Here is a 26,229-nt window from a genome sequence, read left to right as displayed (position 1 = left end):
GCTGCATCAGGGGAGCTTTGGCTTGGGTATCAGGAGAAGGTTTTTCACCCAGAGGGTAGTTGAGCACTGGAACAAGGTCCCCAGGGCAGCGGTCGCAGCACCAAGGCTGCCTGAGTTCAAGAAGGGTTTGGATGATGCTCTCAGGCACATGGTGTGATTCTTGGGGTGCCCTACGCAGGGACAGGAGTTGGACTCCATGGTCCTGATGGTCCCTTCCAACTCAGCATATTCTGTGATTCTATGAAACAAACCTTTAGCTCAGCAAGCAGGAGAGGGAGGAAAAAATCCCAACCCCACCCATACAGTGACAGGCCTGGTGTTCCTTTCCCAGGGATGAGCAGCACAGCCTGGGGAAGAACAAATGTGACAGCACCATGAGGCACAAGTCACCTTTAGTTTCAGCCTTTGCAAACACCTGGGTGTCCTTTCAGCTACTCCACACCCCCAGCCTCCCCACAGGCTCCCTACTCCAGCAGGGACTTGGGCACTGGAGACTCTGGAGATCCTGGGACCTACCCCAGCCCCATGGCCAAACCCACCATGTCCTGGCTTCTCTCCTGCGACAGGGCCAGGGGTGTCTGGGATGCGTGCAGGGCAGGTACACCTCTGCTTTACCCCCTAGTCACAGGACCTGCCCTGCCCCTGCTGACCTGCCCGGGGTTCTCTATCAGTTTTGCTTTGGTTTGGTATTTTCATTTTACTATGACAGGAAGGGTGATGAAATAAATCCTCTTTTCAGAGGGATTTAAGGTGCCCTGCACATCATGCCACGTGCCTGTGCTGCCCGGATGAATCATAGAATCATGGAACCATTCAGGTTGGAAAAGCCCCTTGGGATCCCCGAGTCCAACCACTCTACCAAGTTCTCCCCTAAACCATCTCCACCAACACCACATCCAAATGACCCTTAAACACCTCCAGGGATGGTGACTCCACCACCTCCCTGGGCAGCCTGTTCCAGTGTCCAACCACTCTTTCTGTGGAAACACTTTTCCTACTGTCCAGTCTAAACCTGCCCTGTTGTAGCTTGAAGCCCTTCCTTCTTGTTCTGTAATTACCTGTGAGAAGAGACCAGCACCAGCCTCTCTACAATGACCTTTCAGGCAGGTGTAGAGACTGATGAGGTCTCCCCTCAGCCTCCTCTTCCTCAGACTACACATTCCCAGCTCCTTCAAGCCTTCTTCTGGAAGCAGAAGAGCCCAGCCCGAACCCAACCAGCTGCAGCCTGAGCCAGGGCCACCAGCACCGCTGGCGACCCAGTGCTTGACAAACGGGATTTCCCGCCCCAGAGCCATGGGGAAGGGGCACAGGGAAAGGTGCCTCTTGACCTCCAGAAAAAGGCCCGGAGGGGGCGGCTTCCTGCGGGAAAACCGAGCCGGCCCCCGCTGCAGATCCCCCCAGCACAGCCCCGGGAGCCCCAGCGCGGGGGGCCCCGGCTGGACGGGGCTGCAGGGAGCGAGGGGCGGCTGCGCTGGGACACAGCCCTGGGCCGGCAGCGGGGATGTTCCTGCTTCCCGAAGCCTTCCCAGCAGCCACGGAGGGCGGCTTAGCCCACCCTTGTCCCGTTTGCACACCCCATCCCCTGGACTGGGCTAACTGGGACTGCAGCCTTCCCACGGCACCGGCCCCGCGCTGCCCGCCCCTCGCCCAGCAACCTATAGAGGGGAGAAACATACTTTTATTATACGTGTGTGTTTGTGTGTGTAACGGGTTCCATGTGCCTGAACCTCAGCAGGTCACCTCTCTCAGGGACCTTTCCATGCCCCTTCTCCCTGGTGCCCTTTTGCCACCCCCCCCCCCCCCCCGATGTCTGCGGGGCTTTCCCCTCGCTCGGCTGTGCTCGGCTCGCCCTGCTTCCTGCTCCTGTTCTTTGCCTCCTCTGGGGAGGGTGCTTGGGATGTACTTTTCCCTTGGGATTTTCCAGGCAGCCAGTCCTGCGGGGGCAGTTCTGCTGTTCCCACCCCACTGGCTGCCCGCGGGGTGGGCGGGTGGCTTTGCTGCTCATTTCCCTGCTTTTGCACCTCTACTAGGCATCGTTGTGCTTTTTAAATTTCATTTTTAAATAGGTATTTTCCTTTTTTCCCCCTTTATAATTTTCCCTTTTGGTCTTTTTTTATCTTTCCTTTTTTATTTCCCCCCCCTGCTTTTCTCCTATTTTTTCCCTTGCTTGTATTTTTCCTTTTTTATCTGTTTTGGTTTTGTTTTTCTTTTTTTTCCTTTTTTTTTCTTCCTTTTCCCCCTTCTTACCCCTCTTCCCCCCCCCCCCCCCCCTTTTTCTTCCCTATTTTTTTTCCCTTTTATTCAATTCTCTTTTTTTTCCCTTTTTTTTTTTTTTTTTAATTGGTTGGTTGTTTTGGGGTTTGGTTTGGGGTTTTTTGTTTGTTTGTTTGTTTTCTGGTGTCTTTTTTGTTTCGTTGATTTTTTGTGGAGTTTTGGTTTTGGTTTTGTTGGGGTTTGGTTGGTTGATTTTTCTTTTCTTTTCTTTTCTTTTCTTTTCTTTTCTTTTCTTTTCTTTTCTTTTCTTTTCTTTTCTTTTCTTTTCTTTTCTTTTCTTTTCTTTTCTTTTCTTTTTTTTTCTCCTGCCCGGGTCCCACCTCTCCCACAGGTGTGGGCACTCCCAGGCTAATGGAAAATGACCCGCACCTGGGCTGGGGGCAGAGACGAAGTGGCCTGGGATATGATGATGGGTGTGGGGTGCACGGTGGGGGTCGAGGTGTTGATGACCCCCTCTTCCTAGCTGTGGGGAAGCTGCACCCGGGGTTTGAGTTCTGCTGCTGCCCTCCCTGAAGCCCCGGCAGCTCCTGGTCGTGGCCAGAGCCTGTGCCCACCCCCGGGGCACTGGATCCCCACTGACTGCTTTGGGGGTCCCTCTGTTGGCCGTGGGGGTCGCAGGAGCTCTGCCCCCCCCACACACACCCCCCGGGGATGCTGCACAGAGGCGACCTGGCCGGGGTGTTTCTGCTGGAGGGGGGTTGGTGTGGCAGGAGGTGCCTGCCCAGGGTCCCCGGGGTGCCCCACGGCGTGGTGGGACCGAGCACCCCGGGGACCCTGGGCAGGGCTGGGTCTGGCTCCTCGCTGCTCGCCTTGGCTGTGCGAGCATCCTGGGGCCACCCAAGGACACGAGGGACGGGATGTCTCCGGCAGGAGTGACTCGGGACAAGGCGGGAGACGCGGAAAACCCCCCAGGGGAATGTTGGAGCAGGAGCAGCAGCGACCGCCGAGTGGCCCCAGCGACAGCGCCGGGGCTCGGGTGACAGCGACAGGCACCCTCCCGCCGGCACGGGGGGGCCTGAGCATCCCCAGGAGGGGGGGCAGGTTGGTCTTTGGGGGTGCTGGGGCATCCTGTGTCCTGGCGGGCAGCACACGCCTGCAGCCAGGCTCCAGGAGGCGCTGGGTTTGCTGGGATTCTGCAGGAATTGCCCCAGCAGCCTTGGGTGGGATCCCACTCCGGGGCTGCCACCCGGGGCAGGAGGCGGTGGGAGCTCGGGGGGTGCCCTGTGCCCGGCTGCAGAACTCGGGGTGCAGTTGCTGCTGGGGACCGGGTTTGCCTTGCCAGGGACTGCAGCACCCTCGGGACCCGCTTTCCTGGCTGGTTCATTAAAAACCCAAGCCCAGCTTGCTCAGGAGTGCGTGGGAATGACACAAGTGGGATCCAGGCCAGCAGCCAGGAGGGGGTCGGCCCTGCCCAGGGGTCACCGGGTGGCTACACGGATGTATAGATCTGTATGTATAGAGAGTTTGCTGGCGATGTGAGCTGGGAAGGAACTGACACCTCCCCGGGGAGGGTGGGATCGAGCTGAATGGGGGGGGGGGGCGGGCTCTGGGGAACCCCCTCTGGTTCCCAAGGCTGCTTTGGAGTTTGTGCTTCCAGGAGAGCAAATCCAAACTGTTCTGCTGCTGGTCTACCCCGTTCCCGAGCTGTGGCGGCCCAGATGCCGGTCCTGGCCTCTCCCTGGGGCTGCGGAACCGGGCCGGGGGCTCTCGCGGGGCGGTGCTGGTCGCAGGGCTGGTCGCGGCTGATGAGGAGCGGGGATGACGCTGCTCCCGCCCAGCTGTGCTTGGTGCTGGGGCCAGCCCGGGATGTTCCCCTCCCGGGCATCCCACGGGACGTTTCCTGCCCTGGAATGCTCCGCGCAGAGAGGAGGGCGGGCCGGGAATCGCGCGCTCATCCCGGATGGCGGCGCTGGGGTTGGGGTCTGTCTCCTCCGGGGTCGCTGGGCAGGGACGGGCTGGGGAGCGGGGAGTCGGGTAGCTGCACTGGTATGTTCGGGTGTTCTCGTATCACAGAATCGTAGAAAAGACCTTCAAGATCATCAAGTTCACCCCCCCCCCCGCTATTACTGTCATTATGTTTCAATTATTAAATCGTTTCTGTTCCAATCCCTGAGTCTCCTTCCCTTGCTGGTTCTCCCCCCTTTCCCGGAGAGAACGAGCAAGCAGCTGCTGCCATTTTGCTGCCAGATCCAAGCAGGACCCCCAAGTTCATTCTCTGGGCATGTGGGCCCAGACACGGCCCGAGTGCTGTGGCTCCAAACCACAACCTGCCTCCCCCAGCTGGGGCTGGAGGCAGAAACCAAAGCCTTGTGTTTGGGCTCAGAAACAAATCAAGTCCTGGAGCTTTGGGGGCTGGAAAGCAGCTCCCTGGGGCAGTTTTGGGGCTCAGAGAGAGAGAGGAGGTGCTGCATTCTGGGGGCTCAAAGCTGGGCTGAGAAAGCAACCCAGCCCTGTGATTAGCAGTCCTGAAATAAGGCTCACCTGGCCCACAGAGACTAAGTCCTGTGCTCTGGGGGCTTGCAACCAGAAACATTTGGCCCTCACAAAAAGCAGCCAAGTCCTGCATGTTTGGGCCTCACTTGGCCAGTGCTAGAGATGAAACATGGACACGAGTCCTGTGCCTGGGGGCTTAAATGGCAGCCCAAGTCCTGTGTGTTTGTGCTTAGAACCAGAGACTAAGTCCTGCATTTTGCAGTCTTGGAACCAGGCTCATTTGGCACTTTCAGGGCTGAGGAGACCAAGTCCTGCCTTTTAGGGCTGAAAGCAGAGCCCAAGTGCCACGTCAAAGGGCTTGAAACCAGACTCCTTTGGGCAGCGTTAAAGCTGAGAAAGAGCTCAAGTCCTACATCTGGGGGGCACTGGGTCAGTTTCAGTGCTTGGAACTCGGACATGAAGTCCTGTCTTTGGAGACCACATCCTGTGTCGTGGCTGACCAAGCCCTGTGGTGTGGGGAGCTGAAACCGGGCTCCCTAGCAAATGTCTTTTGTCTCCTGTAGGATGCCAGACCCCAGCTCCCTTGTCTCGTTTAGATTTTTCACAGCTTGCAAGAGTCCGACTTGGGCTCTGGGACAGTCCATTTGCTTCACCTCCTGTAAGTTCTCTGCAGCATGTATCCCATGTGAAGCCCATTATTGCAGAATGCCCTGCTCAGTTCCCACTGACACTCATGTTGCCCTGTCAAATTTGGGGAGAGACTGAGCTTGCCCCACCCCTGCCCCCCCAGCCCTGCTGACCCCAAAAATCCTGTATTACCCAGTGTTGATGACACTGCCTCAAACATTTGCTTTGCAGTAGGCTGAGAGAGAGTGAAGTCACATCTCAGATACCAGGTCTCTCCTGAAGGACCACTATTTGGTGAGCCTGGTTTGACAAAAACACTTCAAGGGGGTTTCCAAAGGAAGTGGCCTTAAAATCTTTTTAGACACTTGCTTCCACTTTCTGCATTTCTCTTGATACAGGGTGATCTGCTGGTTTAAGTTCAACTGATCTAACTGCTGGCTTTGGATCCAAGCAGCTACCTTCACAGTCCAGCTCAAAAAAAAAGGTTTAGGACATACCTCATGTCCCCGCAAATTTAGCGATATTAGGGTTTTAATTGCTTCTTTAGAATCTTTATTAGTCCCCGAGAGGCTACACTAGTGCTTCATTATATTTTCTCTGGCTGCAGCAGATGCTTGTAGCTTTGCTTTTGTGGCCGTTCAGTACCTGAAGGGGCTACAGAAAAGCTGGGGATGGGCTTTTTACAGGGGCTTGTAGTGAGAAGACAAGGGGTAATGGATTAAAACTGGAAGAGGGGAGATTTAGGTTAGATATCAGGAAGAAATTCTACAGTGTGAGGGTGGTGAGACACTGGCACAGGTTGCCCAGGGAAGCTGTGGAAGCCCCATCCTTGGAGGTGTTCAAGGCCAGGTTGGATGGGGCTCTGAGCAGCTTGGTCTAGTGGGAGGTGTCCCTGCCCATGCAGGGGGGGTTGGAACTAGATGATCTTTAAGGTCCCTTCCAACCCAAACCATTTTATGATACATAAAAAAAGTCATGCTCCACTTGCTGCCTGATCACACAGAATCTAAGCAGCTAACTACTAGTATGAAGTATAGTTAGCAGCTGTGTTTAGAGGGCTGCTGTAGAGCATGCTGATCCAGCCCCCCGTGCAGACTGCTCTAGTATTGATGTGACTAAAGCACTGGCTGAACATGAAGTCCACCCTTGACTGGTGCTAGATGAAAAGCAGCCAGAACACTCAGCTTTGAAGCAAAATCTGTTTAAAATGAGGTGACCGAGTGCTCTTCCAGTAGCAGCAGCCATACAGCACTAGTTGGGTCATTTCCAATCCCAGCATGTGGCCTCTTCTGATGAACTGACTCAGCGTGAGCTGAAGTCATCTTTGCTTAATGAGGCCAAAACATTGAACCTCAGAAAACTGACTGGTTGGGAAAACAGACAAGGCACAGTCAAAGCTGTATTTAGTGTAGAGCATCACTCGGAGTGAAATTGTTTCAGTGAGAGCTTCTTACCTCATGACAATGAACACTTGCACACTCTTACCTCTCAGTGGGTCAGGCAGACTATTCATGGTCAGATAGAGTGCAGTGGACAACTTCAGTATCCTTTGACCGTGAAGCTCCAATGTGGAGAACCTACTGTTTACTCACATTCTGCATCCTAGGTTGCCCTGGAGTTTTCCCTTCCCCAGTCTGGTATTTCTCACACAGGGCAGTGGCCAAGCAAAGGAACGTGACGCTCCTGACAGAGCTGCAGCCAGGGCTGGGCCCAGCCCTGCTCACTGGTATGTTGGTTCACTCCCAGCGTCTGTATCCATGAAATAACCACTAACTGTCCTTTGATTTGGTCTTACACTTCCAACAAAATCTCTGGTGCCTTTTGAGAGCTTTTTGAAACACAACTTGTGCTCATTAAACCGATTTTGCACGACACAGCCACGCTCACCTACTTCAGGCTTCCTGATTTTAGTAACGGGCCAGAAACTTTTCAGGCTTTTAAAGTCTATTTGTTAGAATTGGCAGATCAGAACTGCCCTTTCTGAGCACCAAAATAATTACCAAAATTAACAGTAATTGTTTTTCTTCTTTGCTAGAAACTTTGTATTCCCAGTAGCTTCAAGGTCTGGAAGCAAAGAGCTGACTCATGGTTGTTTGGCCCTGATGCTACCCTGAAGAAATGTTTAAAATCCTCAGAAGAGCTGTGAGCTCCCTGGTTTCCAGGATAGCCCATTTCCAGAGCCCTTGAAGCTGGATTTTTACCTCTGGTCTTTTTACTCCAGGTGGAACTTCCCTCTTGGTCTGAGCTTCAGCCTTGTTCATTTTGGTTTTGAAAACAGTCCACCCTTGCTTCCGAGCATTTGACCTTACTTTTCCATGTGTTTTTTATCTTCAGCTGTCCTTCCAGCAGGCTGCAACATTTTCAACCCCATCTAGGTTTTTAGAGATGACTTTACCTGTGCTTTGACAAAGCCTTGTTTTATTTTTAATATCATCAGAGGTCCTTGTTGTATTCTCCTGTGGCATCTGTGGATGCTTGGGGCTCATCCCACCCCTCTTCAGCAACCTCAAAAGCGTTTTCAATGCATGTCAAGAGTGACTACACCATAAAAGCTGGGAAGTAAAACACCTCGGGGAGAAGACAGCAAAATCTCTGTTGTACATGTACTTACCATACAAAGAGGTTTATTTAAAAATACCTAACTTTTGCCCAGATTTTATTTCACCTAAATTCTGTCAATTACATGTAGGACTTCTTTGTAAGGCAGCTCTTTCACATTCTTTGAACTAGGCAAAACAGAGTGAAGGGGGTCTCCAAAATAACCTTTGGCTAGAGGGAAGGAAGACAGACACCAAGAAGTAGGAAGTCTTTAGGCCTGTGTTCCTTATAAATTTAGGGAAAAGGGAATGCTTTTTACTCTCTTAGGAAACTGAAAACAGTTTGTCAAGAGATCTTGAAAATTCAGGTTGTTTCACCCCTGAGACTTCAGTAACATTTAACTAGTGTTCCAAGATGAAATTCTTCAAAAGCAAGAACTGAAAAAGCAGAGGTCATTTGCATTATCACAAGGGAATGGCTCACATTTTTGAGCAAAAAAAGTTTAAATTACCTGTGTGTTGCCCTATCTTGTTCAAAGTGAAATGTTTTTAGAGCTGAACATTTTTCCTGTCCTCTCAACTGCTTTAACTACTGAGAGCTACTAGTATCTCAGCCTTCATTTCTGCTTCTATTCTCCATGGAATCAATTCTAATACAAACACCTGCTGGGAAAAAGGTGGCAAGTTCCCTTAAGCAGCTCTTTTCACCTTGAAGTTACTGCTAGTTATCTTCCCAAGTTCCATGTGGAGAGAAGCAGGCCCTGGCATGTCAGTAGCTTAACTACTTAGTATTTTCCATGCACTAAGAGACTTGTTTGCCCAGTTACTCAGAAGGAAATTGCATAAAAATCCAAGTTGAACATTTCGTTACCTTGCATGGTTCTAGAAATACCCAAATTTTAAGTACAAAGGAGTTCTAGCAGGTTCCAATTTCAGAGATCTCTATCTTCAAGCTTCTGCTGGTGGCAGCAAGATGATAGCAGGTCTGACAGTTGCAGAGATTTTGTTTACAAGCTGGAAAAGTGGTCCCTTAGTCTGAATTACTTATTTAACCCTCAACTTTTGTTGCATTCAATATTCCTTGTGGCATAAAGGTTTTAACAAAAATAGGGAGTTCTTACTCTTAAAGCATGGCTTCTGATAAAAATCTGCTGCTCTAAGTTTTAAGCAGTGCCATTGAGTCATAAGGAAATTTATGCTGCTGGTGCCTCTTCATGCTTTCTTGTAATGGAAGGGTTCATTTTCAACTGGCTTTAGCTCAGAGGAATGGATGTAGTCACTGGGATTTGTCTTACTAAGGAAGGGCAACAGTCACCTTAAAGGGACATTTTTAGATATGATCTTACCTAAAAATAGTAACGTGCTTGTTCAGACCTATACAAGAACAGTGTTACAAAGGTATGGGTGTAACATAAACAGCAAGGATACTTGGAAACTTCTACAGCATAGACATTTTTCCAGCATTTTGCTAGCCAGCCAATTTCCAAGGGGGTGGCACTGAAAACAATTTCTACTTCTCCACTGCTGTACAAACCCACGCTGCTGAGAAGCCAGGTTTCAGCTGCAGGCAAGTTTGTTAGTCTAGGCCCCTAGGCAGTGCAGATTCTGACCTGAAGGCTTCCACTGCCAAGTGGATCCATGCACAAAAGTTTAGGAAAGATCAGGACAGAATTACAGCAGCCAGATCTTGAAAAAAGCAGTTATTTATTTTAAAGTACAACCCAAAGTTGTATCCGTAAGAAATGCACAAGGTATCTTGTTTCTTCCACAAGTCTTGGCTGTGTGCATTTCAGTTCAACTTAAAAATGCATTCAGGTTTACAAATGTACAAACAGCACAGGAAGTGTATTACAGTCTCCACAGAATGCTCTTACATTCAGCCATTTTGCTCTTAAGGTTTCGTGTTGGTTTTGTTGGTTTGTTGTGTTTTTTTTTCTTTTTTTTTTTTTCTTTTTTTACATTCTTAGAACCTGTGTTAACAAAGACAGCCTTATTTTAAAAAAATACTCTGCATTTTAGCACAAAGTGCCTCTTAATTTTCAATTAGAGCTTGGAGGATAATACTGGAAAAAATTTAAAAACCCAAACCAGTACTTTTCATAAAAGTATTGCATGCCTGGACTGTTTTATAGTTCAAATTGTTTCCTGAATAAAGATGGCAGATGGTAAAATATGAAACCAAGTGAAATTGTTCAGATTTACAGGCTTCAGCTGTAGTTGGGATTTGTGACCACACCCAGACTTTTTCAAGCTTATCTGCAATCTCACACAACCATATTGCAGGACAGACTTTAAAAAGGAGCAAGTGATGAAAGCATGACTGGGGGGAGGGATGGGGAAGGGGTGGGGGAAGAGCAATGACCAGCAACAGCCTGAAAATGGTGTTTCAAAAATTTGCATTCATAATTGTATCATGACCTGGGTAAACAGTTATTTCCTTTTTGCTTGACTTCAGTTTTCGTGAGGATAGTGTGAATTAGACCAAGGATCTGAACTTCTTCTTCCAATTGTCGGGCTCCAGATTCTCCAAGGATTGTAGGTCTGTCCCATGTCTTCAGCAGGGTTGGCAACGGTGGCAGCAGCGGGTGGAGGAGGAGCAGCAGAGGAGTTCTCACTACCCATGAGATCAATGCCTGGCAATGCATTTGCTGGAGTGGTGAAGGGAAGGCCACTGTTGAGATTACTTGACCAAATGGAACTGCTGAATGGAGTAGTGGACCACAGGCCACTTGGGTTGCCAAGGATAGACTGCAGTAAAGACAGAGCCAGGTAAGCAGCAGTTCAGTAGCCTCTATTTTCACCTTGTTTAGCAAACCCTTCCTCACTTCAACACGGAGGTTTGGAGCTCCCTTTATTAGAGCTTGCCCACAGGAACCACATCACTAAGTCACCAAACACATCTGATAATTGAATGGGCTGCAGAGCTTTCAAGCTGCTCACATTTGAGCTTATACATCCCCATACCATTACTAACTTAAGCACTACTAGTATTCAAGCTTTAGCACACAAGGGCCAAAAAGCTCAAACTTAACTAGACTAGAGAGAATGAGGTAGATAAACACAGTTCAAGCCTCAAAAACTCCACAAAATTCAAGTTGTAATGGAAGGTAGCAATGAAGTCTATTCCTTGATCCTTTGTTGGGTGTTTGCAAACTTACCTCCTTGTACTGAGACACAGCTGTGATACACTGTACATTTTGGATGAACCTACTTGTGTTCAACCCCACTAGACCTCCCCATATTCCCAGTGTATACTTTTTCTGGCACCCAAAATTTCTCCAGATGAAAGGAGACGGGATTGGAGAACTGCCCATTTGTCTCAGAGTTCCAGGAAGTCTGTCTTGGCTCAAGATATCTGGAAGTCTCTGACAAACAGTCATGGTGCAGGTGTGCTACAAGCCATGTCACACATGCATTTGGGATGCACAGGACAAGCACAGCAATACTAGAGAACACATGCAGAAGTGAACAAGGCCCAGGTTTTGCCAACTGTTTTATTAAAGTGCAAACAGTAGCAAGCAACCAGCAGAGGAATCTAACCCATGGTGTGGTGGGAAGTGATAGTGGGAAGCAGCCAAAGATGGAGATGAGGAAGGTGAGCACAACTTTCATGCTAATAATAGCACAGAACCTGCCATGTGTAGGCTTAATGCCCTACATACCTCAGTGTCAACAGATTTAATGTACATATGCTGGAAATTCAATTTGCAAATATGCAGTAAACTTGATGTACCTAGAAGGCAGTGGACCTGCTGAGTATGTGCTGCAAGGTACAAACTTAGCCATGTTTGGATTTACTTGGTGGAGATAAGGAATCCCTTCCTGAGATCTCTGCCCTCAGATGGTGCACACTAAAGGCTAACCAGTATCAGGGTACTGGTATCAGGGACTTAAAATAAAAAAATCCCTTTAGGAAATTGAACAAGGTAAACTCTGAAAATGTCTTCATTACAGATTTTTATTTTCCCCCTTGGAATTAAGATGATATGCTCAAGTCTAATCATACCTGAAACTGGCTGGACACTAACATGTTACCAAAGAGTCTTCAATAAATTTGATCCTGAGGGCTGGACAGGAGTTTTGAGCACACTCAGGGGTGAAGTGGGCCAATGTCATCAGGAGAGTCTCCAGTGTCACTGAGGAGTTGAGCCAAGCTAGGGTCACAGTTTATGACTGTTATGTAACTAAATGGTTATATTTAAGCTATACAAGCATTAGACTACTAAGCTTACAACAGAAAACACTCATTCTGCTGCTCAGACACCAACCCTAACACACTAAAACTGCACTCTATTTCCTCCTGTGGGCAAGAGCCAGGAACTATTATTACATGTCCCAGAAGTCTTGAGGAGAGAAAGGCAATAAAGTAGAAGCAACCAGGAAGGGAGCAGCAGAGAAGAGTACCTCGGGCTGCTGCTCCCTTTCAGGGCTGGTGGAGAGAGGTACAAAGCGGCCATCAGACAGAATACATGCAGGGAAAAGGAGGAAAGAGGAGTAAAGGACTGTGGTTACAGAGAACCTTGGGAAGAAGTACCAGCAATGGAGCAAGATCTGAGGGGAGACTGGGTCCAGGAGTCAAATGCTATTTAGTACAGAAGCAAAGAGTTATGCATAAAATGGGAAAGCAAAGAGGAATAAGGAAGGAGGATGATCAAAATCAGCTCCCCAGAAACAGAAGCCACAATGTAAGTGCTGTTTGCAAGAACAGCTTTGGCTCTTGCAGCAGAAAGGAGAAAGACAGGACCCTGGCCTGGTACCTACTCTCATCTAGTCCTTAGAGCAAGGAGGTTCAGTGGCAGGCATAACCAAGTTTTCCTCTTCTGGCTCACCATATGCACTTGAAAAAAATTACATATTCAAAGCCTTTTTCATTATAATCAGTCTATTTGCGGCTTCTTGTTTATTATCTGATCTTCTCCTTGAATAAGCTCCTAAAATGCACTCTTTCCCCCCTGCCCCAAAATCAAAGTATTTAAAGGGAGAGACTGACAATTCTTCTATACCATTTGTCGGGCTTCCATCTCAATGATTCCTGAAGCACACTTATAGGTATTGTTTGGAAGTGGCCATGAAATAGGTTAGGAGCTGGTGTGTTCTGGTTGTCCTCAATTCCCCCTACTATCAAATGCTTAGAAATGTGCCCTCCATGTGAGCAAAAAGCAAAAATCTCTCCTTACATAGTTTTAGAGAGGTTAGAGCTGCAGCTACACATGACCAGGGCAGGATCGGTGAGTGTGCATCTATAAGAAGCTGTGTGACCTTCTTCAGCTTCCCCTATTCCATCTGAACTGCTACCAGGTGAAGTAAACACTGTCTCTTAGTCACTACAAAAACATTTTCAGAAGACAAGATGAAGAATGATTTCAGCTGGCACTGAAGACAGCTGCTGTGGTGTAAGTTTTATTCTGACAGATAAGAGAGTCACAAGGATAAGAGAGAAGCTCTACAATCTGTAGTAAAAGTTGTTTTTTCCTCATCTTTGGCTATGCTCAAGATCTCCATCAAAATTAGTAATCAGTTTAAAGGCTTCCCTTTATGCTCAGTCCTTTAGTGTTTTTTCTAAGCCAGAAAGAATACATTTGAGGTCTTTTAGATTAAGGGTTTTTTGACCTTTTGTTAACATAAAAGTAGGTGCAACACTGGATTCAGGAAGGAGAATCAAAGTCTGAAAGTTACCATGCTGGTAACTGGCCATCGAACTGGAAGTGACAGAGGCAGCATCCAGCCATGGCACAGGAGCAGAACAGCTCTTTCCACAATCCTGTAGCACATGGCAATGGAACACACTTTAAATGCTGCAAGATGCTCTCATGAGAAGTACTTTTATGTGAAGCAATATACAAGGATTCTTCATCTGCATGTGAGCAGAGTGATTACACTCTTTGTCCAACAGTCATTTCAACTTAACTACACAGAAATATGAATATGTATAAATTCCCTTTTCCTTTATTCTTCACTTGAGTTTTTTCACCCAAATTTAAAAATTCTCTGAATGAAATTAGATGGCAGATAGAGAACAGGTTGGTAACAGAAATAAAACACTGCATTTGGTCTGAATACTTACTGTAGTTGTATGAGTTGGGGAACTTGAGCTTGTTGGCCAGGAGGGTACAGAGTCTGTAGCTGAAGGATCCCAGATGGATGATGGAACATTACTGAATTCACTCCAGTTTCTCTGAACATCCTGCCCATAAGCAGATCGAGCCAAACCAAGTTTGCTAAAAACCTCTAAAATTAAAAAGAAACAAAACTGAGTAAATTTCTCTTCCTCTTTTTCCCAGAAGCACAGCAGACTAATACTCTTCACAGTTATTTCCCATATTTTTCCAGCAGGTCCTGCTGCAGTGCAAGAACTTAGAAAAGGTCACACAGCAATACAGATCTCATCTCACGGGCCCTACATCAGACAGTGGCTACAAATCATGGTTACAGTGGGGAAGAGTTAGACACTCGATGTGTATAATTCAGTATTAGCCTATGGGATTTGTTTGGCTCCTGCTGTTATTTACCCAATGCAAACAGGGAACGAGGCAGAAGCTCAGCAATGCTGAGCACCCTGGCAGCTCCTCATAGCAAGGTAACTGCAGGTGGAGCAAGAGACCTGGATGAAGAAGCCTCTCGGAATCCCAGCACTCCTTTGCCTTGCAGGGCTCCCTTCTCAGGTAGCTCCTGGTATGGAGGTAGAACTGGCTGTGCCCCAGCCCTGACCCACCTCTGCTATGGGGAGAGGGCAGCCCCAGCACTTGTGGTCCCCACACACAGAAGGGATCCCAGGCATCTGACTGCCAACCCTCTGAGCACAAAGCGCAGCATTGCTGAGGCAGATTAAAGACTCCACAGCTACTGACTGCAGATCCCCAGCATTTTTCAGTAGACATACGATCCATTTTGCAAATGCCACATACTAAGTTTGCTTTGCTTATCACCCTTTGCAGACACCTTGAAAAATACTATGCATCCCCACTGACAGCACACAAACTGACAGTAAGTGCCCAGGCCACCCCTGCAATGCCGCCTCCCTGCGCCAAGGCCCATCTCAGTAGTCACTTATGGAAAGTTTGCCTAAATATTTAAATACAAGAATTGCTGGCTGGTTTTCTTATGCATCAGTTCATCATGCAGCTATACAAACACTAGAGGAAAACACAAGAGGAAAGCAATTCAAAGGATGGACCATTGCATTGCCTCATTTATAGAGCAGTGGTTTTACACAGGTGTGAAGTGCTCAGGAAACCACAGGCCCGGGGACACACTTATGTGTGCCAGATACTGCAGAGCTTCAAGGGAGGGATGGAGAGGAGGAAGACTAAGGAAAAAATAAATATCAACATGTTTTACCGAAACTGAGAAACTTCAAAAATTAGTATTTCCAGGCCAACAAACACTTTTAAGAGTTTACACCAACTCTCTCTGCGCTGAAACACAGAATAACAGCACCAAATTTTCAACATGCTTTCCTACATAGTGATCCCTTCTAGGAGGAGTGATGGGAACAGTGTCTGTACTTGGACCAGTGGAATTGAGACACATTTTTTTACCTACATTTGAATACAGAAAAATATTTGAAAACAAAATCTCACCTCCAGTTAAGTTCAAAGAATGTCCAAACGCAGAGAATGAGTTGAGAGGAGTGAAGTCAGGACTGCTAGGATTGCTGATAGGACTCCACAAACCCGACCTAAATATTATGGAGCAAGGGAAAAGCAATTCACAACTCATTAGCAAACTACTACCAACAATATTAGCTTACTGATCTATATATCAATACATACAGAAAAAGGATGTGTGTGTATATTTAACTATATATCTCTCTCTATGTATGTATCTATATATCTATATTTAAGGGTGACCAAAAGTTAGGAAATCAGCTTATTTCTGTTTTAACAAAAGCTTTCAGTGAAAAAACATTTTTCCTGTGTATCTACTCACCTTGGAGGAACATAACCACGATAGATATAATGCTCTTTAATCTGTAGACTGAGCTCTAAGGCAAACCTGAGAGTGGCTCTTTTGCTCAGTTTTTCAGAAAACTTACAGGGTCCAAGCCATGATGCAGGTTTTTTGACAAGCAGATAAAACTTAGAGCTATTCAGACGGGATACAAATGCTCACACTATCTTGTGGGCAAGCTTCTTGAAAATACCCATGAGCTAACTGGAACCAATGATAAGCATTTCCAAAACCAAACGAAAACCCCACCAGCAAACTTTGCTCAGAAAACCAATTAATTTGCAAATTGAAACTTGAATTCGAGTCTCTTTCCTATTCCAGAAAGGTTACCACACACTCACTGCTTTTTACAAGTGAGACAGATGTGCACTGCCCAAGCATGTCAGGAAAGACAGACTGCCTTGGGGAATGTGACTGAGCACAGCTGTATTCTACTCATCACACAAAGCCCAGAGATAGTCTTGTTCTCAGTGTTAAAACCAGGAGTGAAAGATACTGCTGTACAGCAAGAAATTCTTGTTCCACCTCAACATGAGGAAGAACTTCTTTACTGTGAGGGTTACAGAGCACTGGAACAGGCTCCCCAGAGAGGTTGTGGAGGCTCCTTCTCTGGAGACTTTCAAGACCTGTCTGGATGCCTTTCTGAGTGATCTGCCCTAGTTTTGGTCCTGCTCTGGCAGGGGGGTTTGACTCGATGATCTTCAGAGGTGCGTTCCAGCCCCTAATATTCTGTGATTCTCCCTGTAAACTATTTCAAATGACCTTGGTTCACACTCCTCAACACTGCAAGAACCAAGCTGATTTCCCATTGTTTGGATGCCCAGGGAACACGAGACTGTTGAGTTACTGAGAATGACGGGGAACAAGTCATCATTGCATCCAGAACACCCTTCTCTCCACATTTGTAGTCAGTTGTAAGTTCTTTTATTTTTGAAAGGTGAGAGGTGCTGTACCCAGACTTAAAAAAACAGTTTGAAAGAAAATAAACAAACAAACAACAAAAGGCAGAACGAATTCTCTCACTACCTTCAAAATGCCGTTAATAGCCTATCATCTTTTCTAGGGGTCTACATTTGCCTAGAGAATATATAAATTACCTGTCAGAGCCATCACTGTCAACTGTGTGGGAAACGCTGATATTGCTGGAAACATCTGTTTTGCTTGGAGAAACCTTTGGTAAACCACTGCCACCTGCAAGAATACAAAAGACAAGTAAAATGAAAAAAAAAACCAACCCACTGAAATAATAGAATATTCAAGGAATATTCAGAAACATGTAGAACTCCAAACTGTTTCTAGTACCTGGACTCTTGTCATAACCTGCAGCTACAGCAGCAAAAGTAGGGTTGCCATTCCTGCCTGGAAGAGAAGCTGCTGTTGCTGGCTTATGTTTGGTACCATTAGGCTGTTTGCTTTTCACTTCACTTCATGGAGAGAAAGAAAAAAAAAACCAAAGTAAGGTTTTGGACTTCAGCAGTTTGATAAAAAAAGCAGCAATTCAAGGAAGCATCCATGAAAATGTTAACAACAGCTCAACAGTTTATATAACCGTACATATTTCCAATATACTGAGTTGTAAGAAACCCCAGAAAAATACAAGTAGCATGGTAAGGTGTGCATAGTAGTATCTGCAAAAAGCAGTTTCCACGGGGAGAGCACATGGGTCTGAGAAAAGGGAGGTGCACATGGGTTCCACAAGTGTTCTGTGCTTGGGAAGTCAGTAGGAGGTGCAGATTTGGACTCACTTGTTGTAGCTGTTCACAATGCTGCTGTAGGTGCCTCCTCGTGGCCCATAAGTTAAGGACGCAGGAGGAGGAGATGGAGAGGTGGGTGTTGGTGAGGGCTGCCGCTGTTTCAGGAAAGCATCCGCGTTCAGAGTTTGCAGAGAGAGTTTATACAAGTTGTCTGTAGCTAGAAAGAAAAAACACAAAGCACCTTCCTGTAGTAATTACTTTAAAACAAAGGCTTCTCAAATGGGAAGTGCTCAAGGCCAAGTTGGCTGGGGCTTTGGGCACCCTGGTCTAATGGGAGGTGTCCCTGCCCATGGCAGGGGGGCTGGAACTAGATGGTCTTTAAGGTCCCTTCCAACCCAAACCATTCCATGATTCCATTATTCTGCTGCTCTTTCTGTTCAAATTGAGGAATTAAGACAAAACCTATTCCCAGTGATTGAAGAAGTAGCTCCTTCTCTATATTCACCTAACTATTCAGTTTACTGCCTGTTTTCAGAGAGACAGTATTACAACAAAAGCACCAAGATAAACTGACTTGTATAGAAGAAGTAAGCATTGTGGAAGGGTATGTTTGCATGTGACGAAGAGGAAGCTGATTTGGTTCCCACACATGGGACCTAATGCAACCAATAAGCTTCTAATTGTGCCCCATACTAACCACTGCATTAAAGCGTTTTCAGTGTTCCCTCTCAAGGACAAATCATTTAATTAGTTTCAGCTTTGGCTGCAGCAGACTTTACCACGCAAAAAAACACACTGGCTGTAGAAAATACATTTTGTTTGTTTTCGAGTGGCAATTCTCATTTCCTCAATTTCCCCAGCAGCTTCTGAATCCTATTCATCACTCAAGAACTGCAAAGTGGCCCATGTTCTGCCCAGGTGGTTTTTCAAACCTCCCCAATCACACCAGATGCTATCAATATGAGGCCTACAGCAGAAAGTGGGCACAAAACTACGCAGTGAAAAAAGGGAAGAACAAGAAACAGACCAAGGCTACCTACACATACCCATTGCAGAAGACTAATTTTGTCATCCTCTAGTGATTACTTACAGCTGCCAGCTTTATGAAGAGGCACAGAGTCCCACTCTGGTGGTGGAGAATCCTTTTCCCCTTCTGAGCTGCTGGTGTTTCCTAGCTCCTGTCCAGAACCACTAGGGAGAAATTTTGCTACTACTGATGGCCTGCTCTCTATTAACTTACTGTTTGTACCTATGAAATCAAAAGAAAAAAAAAGGAAGTCCATGGATAGAAAATGCAACAGCTTTCTTCTCACATCAGACATAGAATTAAGCACTTAAGAGGTGTTACAAACAACCAAATAAAACCCCCGAGGTATTTACTGAAAAAAAAGCCTCACACTACCTCTTGTTTTGGGGAGGTTTCTTGATTTGGATGTGTTCGTCAGAAGGTGCTGTGTGGAGATCTTGGATGGAAAGGTTTTGCGCTGCTTGTTTTCCAGTGGGGGAGTATAAGATGATTCCAAGGGACTAAATGAAAACAGGGATCCATTATTTTTAAACTCTCTGAAGTGCTGAAGAGGGGATTTTATTTATTTATATATAGATATATATTTAAAAATTAATATATATATGTCTATGTACCATATGGTCTTACAAAAGACACATGCAAACTTGTGCTAATCTTCAAAGCTATTTATAAGCAGAGTTTTGTATCTCTCCCATATGCAACTTCACCCTTCCTAGCCTTGGCTCATTTTCTACCCACCCTGCTCCACACATCTATTCAGGCTCACTCACCTTCCAGAAGGAGCTTTCACCTGGGAGCTCCAGGGTGACAAAACTTGCTTGATTATACAGAGGCAACAAGAGATGGCAACTGCCTTTAATCTACTTGGCCCACTCACTCTCTTGTTAGATCACATACTCCTGATATGCTATTGCACTGAATCTTTTAGTTAATTTCATAAACCTGTTCAAATCCACCATCAAATTAATTGGGCTATATATTGTTATTTTTCTCCAGCTATTTGATTATGTCTTTCAAACTTTCTATGGAGGAACTATTTTACCCATTTCTTGCAGAAGAATTCCAAACCAGCTCTCACTGTGGCCTTTGGACACTGTCACGTGCAATGAACTTCTGCTTTTTATGATAAAGAAAAGCAGATAATGCTAAGAATAAATACTATAAGGAGGAGGCTTTGCCAGGCAATGTTTTCAGAAATATTTTGAAGAAAATTCATTGATAGTAATTTGTAATCCCAGTTAGATTAGTATTAATTACAGCAACAGAGAAAACACAAGCCAATGCCTCAGTTTGGTAAAGTTTACTTTTGTGGCACTTAGATATCAATCTGATGTCAGAATTTCAGAATGAAGTAGATAACAGACGACTAAGGTTCTTCACTTTTTCCCTTTCTATCATCTGCAATCAACCACCTGCCAGTAAGGGAACAGGACCGCCAGCAGCAGCAGCAGCAGCCTCCTTTAATAACATATCCAAGATCCATATCCACATCTTACTCTATGATAGGAAAAAGGAAAATGCTGCAATTTCACAAAGGGCAACTCAGCACTGTTTGGCTGTGCTGCAACCAGAAGCTCCTGTAAGAACATTAACCCTATTTTGTGTATCTGTTACCTATTACAAAAAGCTTAACATTGCTTAACTCGATTTTCTTCTCTGGATTTGGTTCTCCTTTATGCACTGTATTCTCATTAAACAGATTATTATACACAAGCTTCAGATACTCCCTGATATCAGGAAGGAAGAGGAAGCTGCTTATAGATATCTGCTGTTGGCATTAGCCAGAATGGCAGCCACAACAGTTGAATACACAGATTTTTATCAATCCACCCTCCCTTCTAGCATGATGCCTTCCCTACTAAAAAGCCTTTGTTGTGCTTACCTGGATTTCGTATCTGCAGGGCTTTCTTTCTTGATACTTGGTAGCAGTTTTTTAGTTTTCTGTTTTACTTGGACTATTTCATTTTCAGGTTTTTCTGGTATTACTTTTCCCTTTTGTTTTTCAGGTTCCTAGAAAAGATATTATAACAACATGTTAATATGCATGAAAAGTAAAGACTCTCTTGCATCACAACATACACACAATAAATAGGGCTAAGTAAATAATGCTATTTGAAAACACAAGCATTTTTGCAGCATGGAAGCCATCTTTTCACTACCCAGTGAGCATACATATAAAACACTGTATGTATTTTTTCCTATTTGGAGACGTAGAAATCAAGATACCTAGCAAATTAGTGTGCTTCAAGCAGACCTGATGTTTGCAAATACATAGCTCCTCAGGCCACAGCCTCTGGGTCTACTCAAAGCATCAAAGAGATGCTAGCTCTGTAATGACCTATTCTGTGTCTGCTGTATGCAGTCCAGGCCATCTAAAACAGACTTTCTAACAAAGCAAAGACTATGAGCAACTTCACCATTCAATTCCTTATCTTTTTTTTAAACCACACTTCTAAGACTTTCTGAATACAAGTATACTGTCAAAGAGCCATCCTAATAAATCAAAGGTGATTTTCAAATAAAACCTTATTAAATTATAATTTTTAAAATATATTACAGGATTTTTTTTCCCAGCTAGAATTTGTATCTTTTCCAAAATTCAAATTTAAGACATGTCAAAATTTAGGTTTGGTTTTCTTCCCTTTCCAATTACCTCTGCTTTTTTCTGGTCCCTTAGCACATGATTTAGGACAAAATATTTATGACAACCTGACCCACTACACAAATTGCTAGAGCTTTAGCATAAAGCTCTTATATGCCCTAGAAGCATATAAGCCAAATGAGTAAAATAAAGGTGGAGGTACCGTCTCAAGTTATTAAGGTAACTACTGCCTTCTGGCAAGTCACCATCAGTGAACTGATCCTTTGTAACTGATGAAGTGCATGGTTATAGCATAAACCTTAATTTTAGAGTAGAATTAGCATCCCTATTTTGGCATTTTATTCTGCAAACAACGTCAGCAAGAGTGTGCAGAGGGACAATTCCCCCTGCTGACAACTGGTGGCTTACTCAAGCCACCGTCACTCAGGCATTTTCAGTCCTGCGACTACATGATTCAAGCATGTTCACACCCATAGAAAAGCAAATTTTATGGAGAAGAAGTGAAGGCAAGAATTGGGAAAGATATTTTTCAATTAACATTCTTCCTTTTTTAGGTATCATAGTCTATGAAAGCTGGGGGTGGGGGGTCAGAGACTGTAAAGAAGAGACTGTACTCCTACTCCACCTGCGTTCCTGGTGACCCACCAGCTACAGAGGAGCCTCCTTCAATTATCAGTGCTGTACCTCTTTCAGAAGTGGTTCTGTGTCTGGGTTGGAGGTTTCAGTTGTGGTTGAAGAACTGTCATCATCTGCTAAGGAATCCTTCAGTTCATCCTCCTGTTGCTTTCCTTTCCCTCTTCTATCCTTTTCTTCCCGCTTCTTCTGTGGCTTGGCCTTGCGCTGAAGTGTTTTCCCTTTCCCTAGGGAGATAAGGATGCTTCAGATTCTCAGCAGCAGTACTCTGAGATGGGCCAGTTCACTTCACTTTAGAGGCTGACCCACATGATTAAACCTCTGAAGTCTGTCTTCTGTTATGATACACAACTATGTACAGCCACTTCACAGCAAATGTGAGCAACAGCATCAAACCTGAAGAACCCTGATGATCTCCACCGTCACATTTATGCTCCTGAGCCCTACACTGTCTCTGTGGACAGTGGGCACCTGGATACCTGTAATTCTTCTCTGCTCTGTTCCTGGCATTCCTCAAACATCTTAGAATCCAGTTTGACAATTTCACCATCTAAGACTAGATTTAAACATGAACTTCAGAAGTTGGTACAAGCTTCATCATCCGAACAAATGAAGAAGAGAAATTATGATCAGCATGACTGTCAGTTAAAACAAACAACAACAAAACAACTTGCACTGAAAAATTAGAGTGGATGAGAAAAATCACTAATAGTATTTGCCTAGCAAAGATGTAAAAAACCAAAAACCCCTCAAAAATACTATCTCCATATTTTGTTCTTTCAGATTGTACTATTCTAAGAGGTATGACTAAGATGAATGCAAATCAGTTTGCCTGACAGATTAAAGTGTTACTGCATCTCAACGTATGGAAAAGAATGCTTTGAACACTTAAAGGCATGGTTTATCAAATTTCTTGAAGCAATCACATATACATAAAATAATGCTACTTGAACAATTGATTATGTTTTTCCTGACATTTCTAGAGATTAATTAAAATGTAGCATAGTATAAATTCAAAATGTAGAGGTTTAAGAACCTTCAAAATCAAGCCAGAAGTCCTGGCATTCAAAACAGGCAGGATTAAGCTCCCATGGAATAAGAAAGTCATCAAGAAAAGCATCAAAACAGAAAAACTGTGTGCACACACACAGGATCATCATCTCACCATTGCCTCTTGTTATTCTCTCACAGGAGGAGAGCATTCACAATATTCTTGTGTCTTTCATGGGACGGAACATAAGCCTCTACTAGTAAGATCTTTCTTAGATGTTGCCCTCCAGGCTAAGCATTCTCATTTCTAAGCTGCACAGTGCCTGCATACAGCTTCCAGGAAGGATGTAATAGTTCACTCAAGTGAAGACTCAACCTGTGCTGAATAAGTAGATTCAGCCCCTACTGGGATTTGTACCAGCTCAAGTCAGAATTGAGTCTGGAAGCACAGTGATAACTGTCGTAGTTCACTTGGTAAAATGTTCCTCAGGGAAAGTCTGTACCAAAACATACACTTGCCTTCAGTATTTTGGCAAACACCAGACACGTATCAAAGGGCAGTGACTTCAAACTCGGTATTTTTCAGACTTAAAATAAATGTTTCCAGTACAAAGAACAACAGAAATAAGAGATAAAATATTCTCTTTAGAATTAATGGAAATAAAAGTGTAAATACAAGTAGATCTTTGTATGAACATTTTCTGAAGGTTGGCTTCCAGCTTCTTGGGGGTATTCTCGTTTTGCCTCAGAAGGCCTTGTTCTAAGATTTGTTTCAAATTTAGTCTACATTCAGCATTGCTAAACAGTTTCCTGTTTACAATTAGAAAATCTATGCAAAATGTTATCATAACATAAAAACATAATGTAAAGCAGCTGTTTAACAAAAATCTACGGTAGCCTGTGCAGCTCCTCTAGCAGGTATATTAGGAGACTGAAACAGAAGACTATATAAAGACCAGAATCCTGCAGAGGATTTATGACAGACAGTTTTAGTCCAGAGCTGCTGCTTCTGCAAATGTTTGTGACTAGCTCTAGCTATTGATCTAAAAACAAGGATCAGTGTGTGTACGTAGATCCAGATAGCAATGGAACTTCCCCTATGATTTTACATTTTTCAAGAGGGCAAATGGAAATGGGCAAGTTTTATTTGATGTTCTGAGCCTTTGCAAGTCAAGCTACAATTTACAGATAATGTTGGGGGGTTTTTGTAACACTTGTTAAGCAAGAAGTCTACTGCATAAATCCGATTTATTGATCTGAATCGATGAAGAGGCCAAGAAAACTATCTGGGTTGCAAAATATAACATTCGTAATATATTTCTGCAACACTGGACATGTTTAAGTATGCAGTACACCACCATGCCAAAGCACAAATGATGCAAAGCCTCTGTAATAGGAGTAAAGATGTGAATTTATCTGAATTAATTAGTAATCAGGAGAAAGTTACAAAACAGGAAACTAATGTTGAAAAATGGAACCCATTTAAGTGATTCGGAACTAAGTATTTTATGATAATTTAAAACAACTTTTGAAATAGGTAGACAAATCAACACAAGCACCTGTCTCAATGAAACGCATTTAAATAGATTTGAAAAAGTGCAATTAAAGCTCTACCAACGCCTAGGAAAAAATATTGGCTATAACAAGCTCCCAATACATAGACTGCTAGAAATCACTACAGGTACAAAAATTAACAAAGGTAAACTGTAGTATTTGGAGTAGGAATATGCTTTGAAACCAAACTCAGTGGTCCTCACATGCTGTACAGCAGCTGCATTGTACAGCAGGATTGGAAAGGAAGAGCTGAGTTCTTTTTAGGCTGAACTACAAATGGAAGATGCACTCTGGAAGCACCACGTGCCTTTCCAGGCATTCAGTACATGGGCTGGATCAGTCCACTGTAACTCCCCTCAGACATGTCCCATGGGGACCTTGCCATCTGCACTACCAGCCAATTTGCTTTGCAAAGCTCCAACACTGTAATATTTGCTAACATAAACACTGCCTATGAAACCTACCTGCAGTCATGTCATTTGCTGGAGTACTACTTAATGCCTTCTTTGACTCCGTATTTAATAGTCAAGACCAGCTCCCCCCAGGGTGTTCAGCCTCTTGAGCGAGAAGATAAGGATGGAGAGCAGAACTACCCCATAATCAAGAAAGAAGCAGTTAATTATCTGCTTCTGCACCTGGACAGGTACAAGTCTATGGGGCCTGATGGGGACCACCCTAGAGTGCTGAGGGAGCTGATGGGGGAGCTTGTCAAACCTCTCTCTATCATTTATCAACAATCCTGGTCAACAGGGGAGATGCCAGATGACCGGAGGGTGGCTAATGTGATGCCTGACTACAAGAAGGGCCAGAAGAAGGATCCAGGGAACTACAGACCTGTCAGCCTGACCTTGGTAGCAGGAAAGATCATGGAGAGGCTCATCTTTAGTGAGCTCACACTGACAAATTGGTCATCATTCTCTTAAGATTAATTCCCCAAATCACATCCCCTTGTCTAAACTAAAACCAAAAAAGGTCAGAAACAAAGTAGAATATTTCAGTAGGATCCCCAAACCTCTCATCACTTCAGAGCCTCCACTTTGATAGTCCAGATGCATCATCACATCCACTCTGAAATAATTAAGAACTTTCTGCTCATGACTAAACGGAGAGACACTTTCCTCTTTGGCAGTGCATGATCAAATGCTTCAAGTTTATATGCTTTTTCACCATTCATTTTTTTAACTTCATCTCTAATAAGCCACGAAGCATCAGTACTGTCTCTGTACAACACTGGTATTCAAAAACAGTGAAAAATAATTTAGAAATAAATTCATTAATATTAAATTTATAACCACGTAACTCTGGGACACAACTGAAATGGCTAACACAAAAAGCATGATTAGAAGTGCTACACTAACAAAGTGCTTGTAATAAGGACAATCACTGACATACTTTTAAAAGTATATCTAATGTACAGAATGCAATATATTATTTTAAGCATTAGAGAACTGAAAAGATACAAAACCAGTTCAAACCCAACTCCAGCTTCATGCAAAGATGAACGCAACTTATAAACAAAGGTGCCATAAATAAATTTGCCAACCATCTAACATGAAGGATTTTCTGTAACTACCAGTCTGGACATTAAGAATTCCATTCCCACACAATGCCAACCAGGGTTTACCCATCTCTCTCCCCACCTCCTCGTCTCAGTTTTCATTATACACAAGGACAACTTCCTTTTCCTTTCTGTAACTCCTAGGCCCAAATGCAAACAACAGACAGAAGGGATGGATGCTAAGGCAAAGGTGTAGCAACAAAAAGCATCTTTCATCTTCATAGGGTCAGATGTCTAAATATTCATGCCTACTTCCATCAACACCTTTCAGCAATTTTGCAGGAAGAATCACAATGTAGCACTGCACAGAGAACTTCCTGCCATAAAATGAAGAAAGGAAGCCTTGAAGA

The 26,229-nt window shown here is 44.7% G+C and overlaps 1 protein-coding gene across 1 annotated transcript in view; it reads right to left on the bottom strand.

The window, feature by feature from the left end:
* Positions 1-9,558: 9,558 nt before the first annotated feature.
* Positions 9,559-26,229, bottom strand: part of TMEM131 (transmembrane protein 131) — a 99,805-nt gene continuing 83,134 nt past the window's right edge. The window contains exons 32-41 of the mRNA XM_051610271.1: positions 21,829-22,004; positions 20,425-20,552; positions 18,918-19,042; positions 18,606-18,764; positions 17,567-17,732; positions 17,124-17,245; positions 16,919-17,012; positions 15,452-15,549; positions 13,936-14,099; positions 9,559-10,619 (exon numbers count right to left, since the gene is read on the bottom strand). Coding sequence (XP_051466231.1) covers positions 10,323-10,619; positions 13,936-14,099; positions 15,452-15,549; positions 16,919-17,012; positions 17,124-17,245; positions 17,567-17,732; positions 18,606-18,764; positions 18,918-19,042; positions 20,425-20,552; positions 21,829-22,004 — 1,529 coding nt within the window. The 3' untranslated portion in view covers positions 9,559-10,322. The remainder of the gene's footprint in view (positions 10,620-13,935; positions 14,100-15,451; positions 15,550-16,918; positions 17,013-17,123; positions 17,246-17,566; positions 17,733-18,605; positions 18,765-18,917; positions 19,043-20,424; positions 20,553-21,828; positions 22,005-26,229) is intronic.

This window comes from Apus apus, chromosome 1, assembly GCF_020740795.1.
Source record: "Apus apus isolate bApuApu2 chromosome 1, bApuApu2.pri.cur, whole genome shotgun sequence".
Classification (NCBI taxonomy): domain Eukaryota; kingdom Metazoa; phylum Chordata; class Aves; order Apodiformes; family Apodidae; genus Apus; species Apus apus.
The sequence above is the reverse complement of the archived record's forward strand: the minus strand, read 5'-3'. Positions and strand labels throughout refer to the sequence as shown.